Source organism: Sceloporus occidentalis, unplaced genomic scaffold, assembly GCF_023333645.1.
Source record: "Sceloporus occidentalis isolate IW3139 unplaced genomic scaffold, rSceOcc1.0.p SCAF_45, whole genome shotgun sequence".
In the NCBI taxonomy this organism is placed as follows: Eukaryota; Metazoa; Chordata; class Lepidosauria; order Squamata; family Phrynosomatidae; genus Sceloporus; species Sceloporus occidentalis.
The window spans coordinates 4,006,095-4,018,366 of NW_028317025.1; the positions used below are offsets into that span (position 1 = coordinate 4,006,095).

Below are 12,272 nucleotides of genomic sequence, written 5' to 3' on the forward strand. Positions count from 1 at the left end.
TTAATTGAATTCCCAAACCCAGATGATTTTAGTATCAGTATTTAAGGGCATTATGCTGCAAGGGGTGGAGTATACTGATAAGAGACCATCATTTTCCTCATATTGAATGAGAAACAGAACTTAAATGGTGTAATGCTTTTGCACACCTATTAAGGCATGTGCTTATTCCCACTAAAGACCACACATGCCTTTTTGGAGACACTATCAACAGAAGAGCAGAAACATCTAAACGCACAGCCTGCCTATTCTCAGGGGCATCATGTAAGGCAGTTTGGATCTGCAATAGTTGTGTTGAGGTTGCAGCTTGAAAAGTAATTGGAATGGAAGCAAAATCAAATGTTGCAGACACCAGATGATTTCAAACTGATTTGATGGGTGACTCGTATGTTTAGTTCATGAGACTGGCTATCGCAAATATGGCATTAAACAGTTGTCCGTGAGGCTTTGTGACTGAAACATTCGTTTTCTAAAAGGGGACATACTTTTTACTTGATTGTACCTCCTTTTTAAATGCAAAGTCATGTCAGATCAGTGGATGCTGAGGACAATAAGTGACTGATATAGCTTTGAGTTGGAAGACACTCCTCTAGCATCTGGTATCCATTAGTGAATGTTAAGAAAGTTGTAGTATTGCCAGTTGGAAAAATCTTAGTAAAAAGGGGCTTAAACCCATACACCCTTTTGGAGCAGGCAGTGTGTTTTCCATTCAAGACATTCCTGGTACCATATGTATTCTTCAGACCTATGCTATTTGAATTGGTTCTTTTAAAGTAACTCTTAAAAACGGAGCTACTGTTTTGTAGGACAAATGTTCTTGACTCGATGCACAGGGAACTTGATGCAAATGCTCATATACTTATAATAGTTCATCCAAAATTTCTGAAATTGTGGATCTGCCTTTTTTTTTACAACAATTCTGGTGCTTCTGGCAGCTACCATACCAGCTATTCATTGGAGCCATTTTTTTTTCTATTACAACTAGAGATATATCTCTATATAGGGGACAGATAAACTGGGTCCTTGATGATCAGTAGCACTGATGAGTGCACAAGTTCTCTTAGAAAAGCCTGATTATATCAGCATGAGTATCCTGATCACAGATGTCTTTCTTTTTGGATGGAAAGTGCAGTTAAAAGGTTGGTTTATGGGAACCTGAGTGTCCTAGTATTTTTGTGAGGGGAATCCATGTGATTGACGCTAAAAGTATTTTGTACCCAATGGAAAACTCTGTTCAGAATGAGTCAAGCAATGTTAACATATTTGCTTATATGAAACAACCAAAGTGGTATGCATCCTCCTTGCTTTATGTGACCAGCACAACTGATTCTGTCTTGGGCAAAATCAGTTCTTACTTTATGCTGTTGGAATTTGGTGGAGATGTACTAGCAGACATACTAAGTTGGGACTATCACTCCAAGTGTTTTTGGAAGAGATCCGCTGAGGAATAAAAGACTGAATTGTGTTTCTGTGTTAGAATGCAGGCAAAAATAAGCTTTACCAAATTTTTGCCAGATTTTGAATTGCATTCCAAATCTACACAGTGGGACATTGATCCATGTGTTGCCACAGTACAGACAATTCTGAAAAGTTAGAAAGTGAGACTTCTATCTTCTAAACTCCCTACTGAACCCAAGAAGATTGAGCTTCTAGTAGCGGTAGCTCAGACAGGAGGATAAATAAAGCAGACATTTTCTAAATCTAGAATGCGTATCCAGATTTTCATGTGGGAAAATGCATTAATTTCTACCCAAAGTGTATGCAACATGAAAATAGGGCTGGGAAACATTTCTGGTAATCATTGCATTAACAAGATATTTGTGTGAGTTTCAGGGCTTATCAACAAAAGAGCCTAATGCTACTGTATTTGCTAGATTATACGACAACCCCCAAAATTTGAATATTAGGAAAAAAACAGCCTGAATATAAGACTACCCTGTAGGGGAAAAATACTAGTAAATATTAATTCACATGTAAACTATTTTTTCATCTTTTTTTTATTTGCCAGTCTGCCCACAGGGCATGCCTTATACCACCTTATGTCACTGTCCCTCCCTGCCACGCAGAAATTCACCGGCTGCCAGAGAGAACGAACCAGGTCCCATGCAGCGCTGTGTGTGTGTGGGGGGGGGGTCCTCCTTTCTGGCAGCCAGTAATTGTCTGCATGATGCACATAGACAACCTTTGCTACTGCCTGGCACTTCTGCCGGGGCCTCTATGAGCACCGGAAGGTCATGTCAAATCGCACAGACATTCACCGGCTGCCAGAGAGGAGGATGGAGCTCCCCTCTAATATATATATTGTATTTACTAGATTATGAGATGACCCCCCCCCCCCCCCAAATTTGAATATTAATTTAGGAAAAAAGAAAAAGCCTGAAATATATATATATATATATGTGTGTGTGTACAGTTATGTGAAAAAAGTACACCCTCTTTCTATGGATTTAATAACCATCTGTTCCTTAGGTGTAAAATTAGGTAAATACAACCTCAGATGAACACATCACATTTTACCATGTTATGATTTATTCAACAAAAATAAAGCTAAAATAGAGAAGCCATGTGTGTGAAAACGTAAGTACACCTTATGATTCAGTAGCTTGTGGAGCCACCTTTAGCAGCAGTAACTTCAAGTTATTGTTTTTGTGTGTGACTATCAGTCTTGCACATCAATGTGGAGGAATTTTGGCCCACTCTTCTTTACAACGTTGCTTTAGTTTATTGAGGTTTACAGGTATTTGCTTATGCACAGCTCTCTTAAGGAACCACCACAGCATTTCAGTAAGGTTGAGGTCTTTGCAAGGACCATTGGAACACCTTGATTCTTTTCCTTTTCAGCCATTTTGTACTAGATTTGCTGGTGTGCTTGGGATCATTGTCCCGTTGGATGACCCAATATCGGTCAAGCTTTAATCTCACATTTGACTCAAATCATCACCCCTCTGCCATTGGTATGAGGTGTTTGTGCTGATACGCTGTCCAAAGGACAAAACTAAGCTGTGTGGCCATTGTCTTTTTCAAGAGAAGAGGCTCTGACAACCCTTCCAACCCACCCATCTTTGTCTAATTGTACTGCCATAAACATTATGATTTAACATGCTAACTGAGGGCCTGTAGCATCTGAGATGTAACTCTTGTGTTTTTTGCAATTTCTCTGGACAGTGCACGGTATGACCTTGGGGTGAATTTGCCGGGAGGTCTGCTCCTGGGAAGATTTGCAACCGACTTGAGTGATTTCCACTTTTAACCCCTTAAGGACCGGGCTCATTTTTCGTTTTGTACCCTGTGGGACCGAGGCTGTTTTTTGACACTTTTGTGGTGCTTGTGTTCAGCTGTAATTTTCTCCTCCCATTTAGTGTACCCACATAAGTTATATATTGTTTTTTTCAGGACAAGATGGGCTTTCTTCAGATACCATTTTTTTGATCGTATCATCTTATTTACTATCAAAAAAATAAAAAAAACATGGTGAAAAATTGAAAAAAAACACATTTTATGACTTTTATTTGAAAAATCTTTTACTCACCTAAAAAAGCAAGAAAAAAAACTAGCTAAATAGATTCTACTACTTGTCCTGAGTTTAGAAATACCCAATGTTTTTATGTTTTTTTGCTGTTTTTTGTAAGTTATAGGGCAATAAGTACAAGCAGCGTTTTATGATTTCCAAATCTTTAACAAATCTGGTCAGTCTGCCTCCATCTCCTCTTTGGAATATATTTGAAGCCGGTTAACTCAATTTAACCCGGTCAGACCATATATTTTTGAAAACTAGACACCCCAGGGTATTCCAAATGCTGTTATTTTAACCCTTTCCATGCACCAATTATAGAACTACACTTTGTCAAACTTTGTAATAGTAATTTTTATTTTTTTTTCACACAAATTGTACTTTAGTTATAGATATACAGGTTCTGGTATATGTCACTGTCAAACAACACCCCAATGTGTGTTCAGGAACATCTCCTGAGTGCAGTGATACCCGACATGCATGGGTTTGTAGGGTTGTTTGAGACTTAAAATGCCACATTTGGGAAGTGCGCTTTTTTCTCCATTTTGGTCAGTCTGTACCTATGCCCTATCTTTGAGCTCGGCCACTCCAATTTACCCCATCACTCATTTTTTTTTTATATATTAGACACCCCTTGGGTATTTGAAGTGCTTTTATTTTAACTTTGTTGAGATTTTTGAGAAATTTTAGCACTTGCTCAAAATAATAAACTTTATTTTTTTATTTTATTTTTTTAATACTTTTTTTATATTTTTTTTACACATTTTGCTGGTACTGGATGGCTCATCAAGTGACATCACTGCATAATTATTTTTAAATGTTAGCACATTTTTTTTTTTATTTTTTTTTCATTTTTTATTTTTTTTTTTAATATTTTACTAATCACATAGTGATTAGAAAGCTGGGTTCCATTGACTTGCTTGGTTGAATGCAGTACCTGTATTCAACCTGCAAGTGGAGCCAGAGTTCTCTAGAGGGTCAGGAGACCGTCTAGCGAACTCTTTCTTCTTTATTGTTTTTTTTCCCGGGCCGCCGCCATCTTGCTTGATGGCGAAGATCACCGGCAGCTGCGGCTGTGACCGCTCTCCGGAGCGGTCACAGCCCATCCAAAGGTAAGTGTTTGGTGTCGCTGGATGCCTCCTGATCGAGGCATTCCAGCGACACCATTTAAGTTTAGGAGGCGATCGTTGATCGCCTCCTAAACGCTTTTAAAACGGGCGTCCGCCGCCATACAATGTATGGCGGCTGTTGATGCCCCGGGGAGGGGCCAGACATGGCCCCCGATGCCGATCTCGGCGTTACTGAATGCCTCGACATCGAGGCGTTACAGTAACGCCGTTTAAGCGAAGAAAGTGATCGTTGATCACTTTCTAAGCTTATTTAATTTTTTGACGGTTCAGGACCGTCAAAGGTCATTTAGTGACCTTCTTGTCATGACGGTCCTGAACCGGCAAAGGTCGCGAAGGGGTTAAATAACCTTTCACACTGTAGAATGATTGACTTTACATTGTTTGGAAACAGCCTCATAACCCTTCCGAGATTCGTGGGCAGCAACAAATGCTTCTCTAAGATCGTTGCTGATGTCTTTCCTCCTTGGCATTGTGCTAACACACACCTAAATGCTCCAGGCTAGAGGTGGTCACACTTGCTGATTAATGAATCAAGGGTATTTGATTAACAGCACCTGTCTGCTACTTAGTATCTTAATTTCTATGAAAGCAAAGAGGGTGTACTTAGCTTTTCACACATGGCTTCCTAATTTTGGCTTTATTTTTGTTGAATACATCATGACACGGTGTAATGTTTCATGTTCATATGAGGTTGTATTTACCTATCTTTTTTTAGACCTGTGAAGGAACAGATTGTTATTATGCCCCGATATGTAAAAACACAACTGTATATATCGTGTGTGTGTGCGTGTAAAGAGATATAGATGTATAGAAAAAAATGTGTATGTATTCTACCAATATCATATTACTGTATTTACTTTTTTAGGATATACCAGATGTAGATGAAGAAGGTTATACGATCCGTCCAGAAGATAATGTAACCAGTATCCTTTTATCTTAGTATGTTTGACCATAAAAAGTGAGCGCTGAAGACATTGGTAATGTTGACTTGTTTCACACAAAACCATCTTGCTCTATAGATCTTGTGATGCTTTTCTTATGAAATATTGTCTTAGTCATGTTCATGCACTGTTGGTTTATTTATGAACCTTATAAAATCTTTTTTTGGGGGGGGTTGACCTGTATGAATGAAATATGACAGATACATTCATGTAAAAAAATATATTAAACACAAAAGTAACCAAGCACAGGTTTAGCATAGATGTTATTAATAAAAAGGCCCTGTCCTATTTGCACTCTTGTATTTTTTTTTTTTGCAAGGAATGATTAATTGTAACTTTTACTGTAACTTGTTACAGCCAATGATGTATTAATACACTCCACCCACTCCCTGAACTTCCCTCTGAAGCTGAAGCCTATGAGACTGCTGTTATTTCCCCCGGTTAAGGCAATTAGTCACTGGGTACAGCATGTAACGGAGCCTGTGCTGGCTAGGAACAGTCCTTTGTAGTGTAAATGGTCCAATAAGGCATCAGATCAGAGATCTCCATTGAGTAACGACCTCACTAGGAAGATGTCCTTCCATGTTTGCAGTAGAGGAGCTGCCTCTTCCCACAGAGAACAGAGTGATAGAGAGGGGTGGAGTGATTAATAAGGGGGAGAAACAGAGGGGGGGGGAGAAGAAAAGAGATGATAATGAGAAAGGAAGGTTTAAAGATTGTATGTTATGGCATGCAAGTGTGTGGATGCAAGGGCAAGTGTAGGCCAAGATGTTTGTGTAGGGACAATTGTGTTTATGGGCAGGCATTGTATGTGTGCACTCTGACTGTCTATCCATTACTGTTCCTGTTTTGGGCCAAAAAGGTATAGAATTAATAAAGGGTGTGTGTAAAACAGAACTGGAGGAGCCCACTATGGCTGCAATCTGGGCGAGTCATGTATCTGTGTCCAATCTGGGCACCAGGGCTGGCATTTGAGGTGTGTGACGTATGATCTATGCCTGGAATTTGGGGTTCCCGTGCATTTACTTGATCTATACCTTCAATGCTGAGTTTGGTTGTGATTTTTCATTTGATCTATGCTTCAAAGGCTGGGATTGTTATTCAGTTGCTCCGTACCTGCAATGTTATGTTTCCAGGTGTTATTTATTTACCCTGTATCTGTAAATACAGGGTTTGTATATTTTATTCAGTTGATCTATACCTGCATTTCTGTGTTTCCACCAAACCATGAGAGTGCAAAGTGGTTTCAACTTGTTACAGTTGAACAAGGAAGGTACATCCCATGCTTTTAGGGGTTAAAACTACACCTAAGCACAAAAAAACACCAAACTATATATTCTCTGAAGGCACCTCACCTAAGTATTTCAGACAACCCACTTACCTTTTCATGTGGCCCACCACAAACACAAATCTAATGGGAAAACAGATTTTGAGTTCTTTTAATTTTTCACGTCAGGCAAATTTTGGGACCAATGCTGCACTCTGTGATATCTGTAAATATATGTAAAACATAAAAAATAAAAGTACAAATTGGGCCTAAACAACAAAATAACCCTATATATCTCGTGTGAAGCTCGAAGAAACGATCAGGCTTGTCCCTGAAGCTATGGCAGCTGGGACAGGATCGCTCCATTGGGAGTGATCAAAGGCTTGTGTAGGCTTTTTTCTTTTTTTTCTTTTTTATTAGAAGATGACCTTGAATATAAAACGAGCAAATACGGGATTTCCATTACTCCAGTGATGGTGTGTGCTTTACAGCACTCCAGCTAACCTTTGGCATTGTGCATGGTGATCCTAGCTTGTTTGCAGCCGCTCGGCCATTAAAATGAGGCTACCGACACACAGTGCTTGTGCGGATGTTGCTTCAAGAGGCAGTTAGGAACTCCATAGTGAATGATGCTATAGAGGATTGGTAGGAGCTCTTACTCCTAGACACTTCTACTTTACAATAATAGCATCTACTGGATCTTGCAGGCCTACATTTAACAAAATGACTTGTGGCAATGGTGGCATTCTATGACCGTGCCATGTTTAAAGTCATGGAGCTCTTCACTACTACACTACTACCAATATTTGTCTATAGATGCTGTTGTGTTTGACTTTATACACCTGTTGGTAATCGTTGTGGCTGAAACACCTAAACTCAGTAATTAGGAGGGATGTCCACATTCTGGTCATAAAGTGAATCAGGGCCTGGTAAGTACCGGTTTCCCACTTGTAATTGTGGTCATAGGTCATCCAGACTATGTAAAGATAGCATGCTTACCGAGAAGAATGGCTCTATTATAGGACACCACACCAAAATATGCTTAGACAGCATTTTAACAGCATTAAAAAATACAAGTAAACTCAGGTTTGTTTTCTTATTGCATAGATGCGTGATCTTTCTCATAGTTTTGCACCCGGAACATAGTTTTCGATACATTTGTTTTCTTATTTGTTCATGTATCCACGTACATTTACTTTGCTTTGGACGCTAAACTGAAAACTTTGTAAGCACTTACTGATCTTAACAACAGTCCAGGGGGCAATGCAGTTCACTGCTGCTCCTCAAGCGACTCTGATTTTGATGACGATGATGAGCCTCGGAGATTCCGAATTCTAATCAAACCCCCTCAGGCTGGAGAGCATGACGGAGATCAGGAAGCTGAGATGAAGAGGCTACGGGACACAGTGGGATATCTGATGCAGCCACCAGCTGCAGGGGTAAAAATGTTTTAACATTTTGTTTTGAAGTATGGTAAGAGTTTCTTACTATAGATTTGGCTGATTATGGGTGCTTGAATCACATTATAGTTTTTTCTTTGCAGGTGTCTGTGAGGCGACAGACTACACGTGAGTGTAACATCTAGAAATTCTAACTCTTGCACTCGCTCCAAGCCTGCGTATATGGAGTACTTACAAAAATCAGTTCTTCAACCAATATAAGAAATGAAAATCAAGTGACAAAATTAGTTTATAAGCATGTGTTTTTGTCCAGACCTAACATAAAATTGTGTATGTTTTCATAGATACCTAACATGTCTTAGCTCTTTGTCCTCTTGCATTGTCCAGAAAACCCCCCACACTGAAGTGATTTTCAAATTATACATTAAGGAGAAACATTCTAATGTGCTTATTACTTTATTAAGAGACCAATGTTTTTCAGACTCTGATTTGTTTAAACATTTCCAACACAGAATCCATTCAACAAATTTGCAAGGTTTTTTATTTTTATTTTATTTTCACCTAACACGAAAAGTAATGCTCATCCAAACATTAAATAGGTGCTGTAGTTCGTGCCGGTGTTGCTTCTGGAGATTCCCAAGGACTTGCTTACACAGGTGAGTTGTCCATGACTGCTAGTAAGAGACTGTACTCATATATGTTTTTACCACCACTGATTACCTGATCTTTTGTATATGATCTCTACAGATAAAGGTTCTGCTACTTTATCCAGCACTCCTCCATCCTCGCTCCCAAGCAGGTAGATGAATTTTCTCCTTAAACTTCATTTTCCCAAAAGAGAAGTTTACAATGGTTGGTTACGTTTCTTTAAAATGCCCCTTTATAGGATTGTTGTATTCAAAAAAGTAATCCCTCTCAACTGGCTGTATCCATTACCATTTTCTTTGGTACAGATGCTTCACCTAGATATCTGTGCCAAGAGCTGTCATACAGTATAATATAAATCTGTGCCTAGCCAGAAAATAGACATTAGTGCACTTTTCAGACCATGTGACATAAACCTCATTTCAGTTAATGTGACTTAGTTTGTCTCTGTTGGACAGACAATAATTCCAACAGTATCAATATGATCTACGCATTCGGAACTCAACTAAAAAGTGCTAGATTTTATGCTCACTGGCATTATTATCCTTAAGCTGTTTTAAATTAAGTTTTGCTTTTTAACTATATTTTATGAATGTCTTTTTAGCTCTGATATCAGTTCTGTCTGCCGCTCCCTTCCTTCCCAGTGTGGTCCTCTACTGGAATCTGCCTTTGAGTCTGAAAATTTTACAGGTAAATTGAGTTTATTTAGAAATGATTGTTCTAAGTGGCTGGGTAAATGTATACGCAATCTGAAAACTATTTTTTTTTTTTTTTTTTTAAATGAAAATCTGAAATATCTCTCTTCTGTTTCCTCTGTACCTTGTCATACTTGTAGCCTGTTAAAACTAGACAGTCTATGAATAGATCCACAGATGAAAAGTCAACTGTAAAAATTAAGCTCGTAGGTTTTTACAGCAGGCAGACGTGTGCTTACTGGTGTAGGTATGGCATGTATATATAAAGTTTATGTTCATAATGAGCACAAATTGTGTGAGTACACCCCTCACTTTTTTGTAAATATTTTATATCTCTTCATGTGACAACACTGAAGAAATTACACTCATTGTGTCGATGTACCACCTGTAAATGTTTTGTCCCCTTAAAAAAAAAAACACAGCCATTAATGTCTAAACCTTGGCAACAAAAGTGAGTACACCCCTAAGTGGAAATGTCCAAGTTTGGCCCAAAGTGGGTATTTTGTGTGGCCACCATAATTTTCCAGCACTGCCTTAATCTTCACAGAGCTGTTAGATGTTAGAGACCTTGCGCTCCCCCACCTTCCGTTTGAGGATGCCTCACAGATGCTCAATAGGGTTTAGGTCTGGACACATGCTTAGCCAGTCCATCCCCTTTACCCTCAGCTTATTTAGCAAGACACAAGTGGTCATCTTGGATGTGTGTTTGGGGTCGTTATCATGTAGGAATACTGCCCTGCTGCCCAGTCTCCGAAGGGAAAGGGATCATGCTCTGCTTCAGTATGTCACAGTACATGTCGGCATTCATGGTTCCCTCAATGAACTGTAGCTCCCCACACATTCAATTTTACAGTTTTTAAGTTGGTCTTTCCTGCGTTACATGTTTTTAGGCAGAGCAGATTGTCGATTTTGATAAGCTTCCAGTACACTGTGATTGTTGGGTTGCCTGTACAGCCAACAGGATTTGTGCTTCCCTTGTATTGTGAATTACATCGGTGTATGTGTGTGTATATGTCTGTGTGTGTGTGTATATATAGATGTATATATAGATATTTATATTGTGTATGTGATTATACTTATTTTGGTCTTCACTTTTATAGGGTGCCAGTCATACAATCTCAACTCTAGCCCATCTCCTTTTTCCTCCTCTTCGCCAGAGAACGTGGAAGACTCTGGCTTGGACTCTCCTTTCCATCCTTTCTCTGGACCTTCACCGGATTCACGTCCCTGGACTCCTCGTGATGATTCTTCCCCTGGTGATTCCCTTTTGGCGCCACCCTCCTGCTCCGAATCCCCAGCAGATCTCCCTAGTGATATTGCTTCTGACCTGCAGACATCTGGAAGCTTAGAAGCTTGGGAGGAAAAAGTAACAAATGACAGCCCTCCAGTCATAACAACATTGGGCACAACAGAATCCCCTTCAAATAAACCTGGTTAGTATGTGGACAGGTAGTCATGATATTGGAACACTTTTCTATAGTTTTGCTTGATATAGTAAGCATGTAAGAGTTCATATTATGTTTTATGGTAATTGTTCTGTGGTTGAACTGCAATCTGTCATCCCAATATTTAAAAAAAAAAAAAAAAAAAAAAAATTCTCATTATGAAGTCCCTAGCCCAAGATGGTAACATATATGCCTGTAGATCTTTTTCCTAAACAGAAAATAGCTAGTGTTAGTCAAAGGGGCAAATGCGTAAGGGGAAATCTGTAGAATCCTCCCATGCAAAAGGGACACCGTTTACATTTTTAAGGGACCTTGCATCTCATGCATTAAAGGGCATATGATGGCTGGAGTGTCAATGATTAGGTAGGATGTTTTTTTTTTTTTTTTTATACATGTAGTAGTAGTAGTAGTAGACATGGATATTCATCAGCCATACCAAAACTTGTCTGTGTTAAGTTTATTTCAACCAGACCATGATCAGTTACATTATTCCATGCTTTGAGGAGAGTCCTTTAGGGTGTCAAGAAGTGGTAAAGCTCCCACTGAATAAACTTATACAAGTAGACTCATTGCTAATAAGTTGGTGCCTTTTACTTCTTGTTTTTGCCAATTATAGGTCAATTTCAAAAAGAGTTGGTTATTCAAAATATATAATATAATTTCTAGTTACCATGGTTGCACTAAATGACCAGAGCAGTTTTGATGACTTTATTCAACTCTGCCCACTAGGGCACAAGTAGGGCTTTCTTTTGAAATGGTAATTATATATACCATCATTTAGTATTAAAATTAGGGGGAAAAGGGAAATGTTTTAACAGTTTCAGCTATAAAAACTATATAAAAAACAAAATACTGTCTGCGCTTCTCACCCTAATAAAGTTGGCAACAAATATATAAACATAATATAAATGAGAGGTTTTGGTTATATGAATTGGCCAAAGCATAATTAAGCTCACCCGCCACGTCAAGGCACACTCTCAATAGGGTGAGAACCTACTCTCACCTCCTACATAGTGGGTACACAAAGCAGTTTATACTGCTACCAAAACCAGATTAATGTGTTGGGGGAGGTGCAATTAAACCTCCTCCCATTTAACCCCTGGACAGCAAGCTGCAACCAGACTAATGAGGAGCCAACAACCTCAAATATGTGCAAACAGGGAAAAGAAAAAATGTCGGTGCGCTAAGCTAGTCTCAGGCTCAAATAATACAAATGTATAATATGAGGCCTACCAAACAGT

The 12,272-nt window shown here is 39.0% G+C and overlaps 1 protein-coding gene across 1 annotated transcript in view; it reads left to right on the top strand.

Moving 5' to 3' along the window:
* Window positions 1-12,272, top strand: part of LOC149289491 (F-BAR domain only protein 1-like) — a 72,857-nt gene that overhangs the window by 28,242 nt on the left and 32,343 nt on the right. Inside the window, exons 12-17 of the mRNA XM_089490544.1 lie at window positions 5,504-5,561; window positions 8,104-8,285; window positions 8,390-8,414; window positions 8,994-9,045; window positions 9,496-9,581; window positions 10,687-11,019. Coding sequence (XP_089346670.1) covers window positions 5,504-5,561; window positions 8,104-8,285; window positions 8,390-8,414; window positions 8,994-9,045; window positions 9,496-9,581; window positions 10,687-11,019 — 736 coding nt within the window. The remainder of the gene's footprint in view (window positions 1-5,503; window positions 5,562-8,103; window positions 8,286-8,389; window positions 8,415-8,993; window positions 9,046-9,495; window positions 9,582-10,686; window positions 11,020-12,272) is intronic.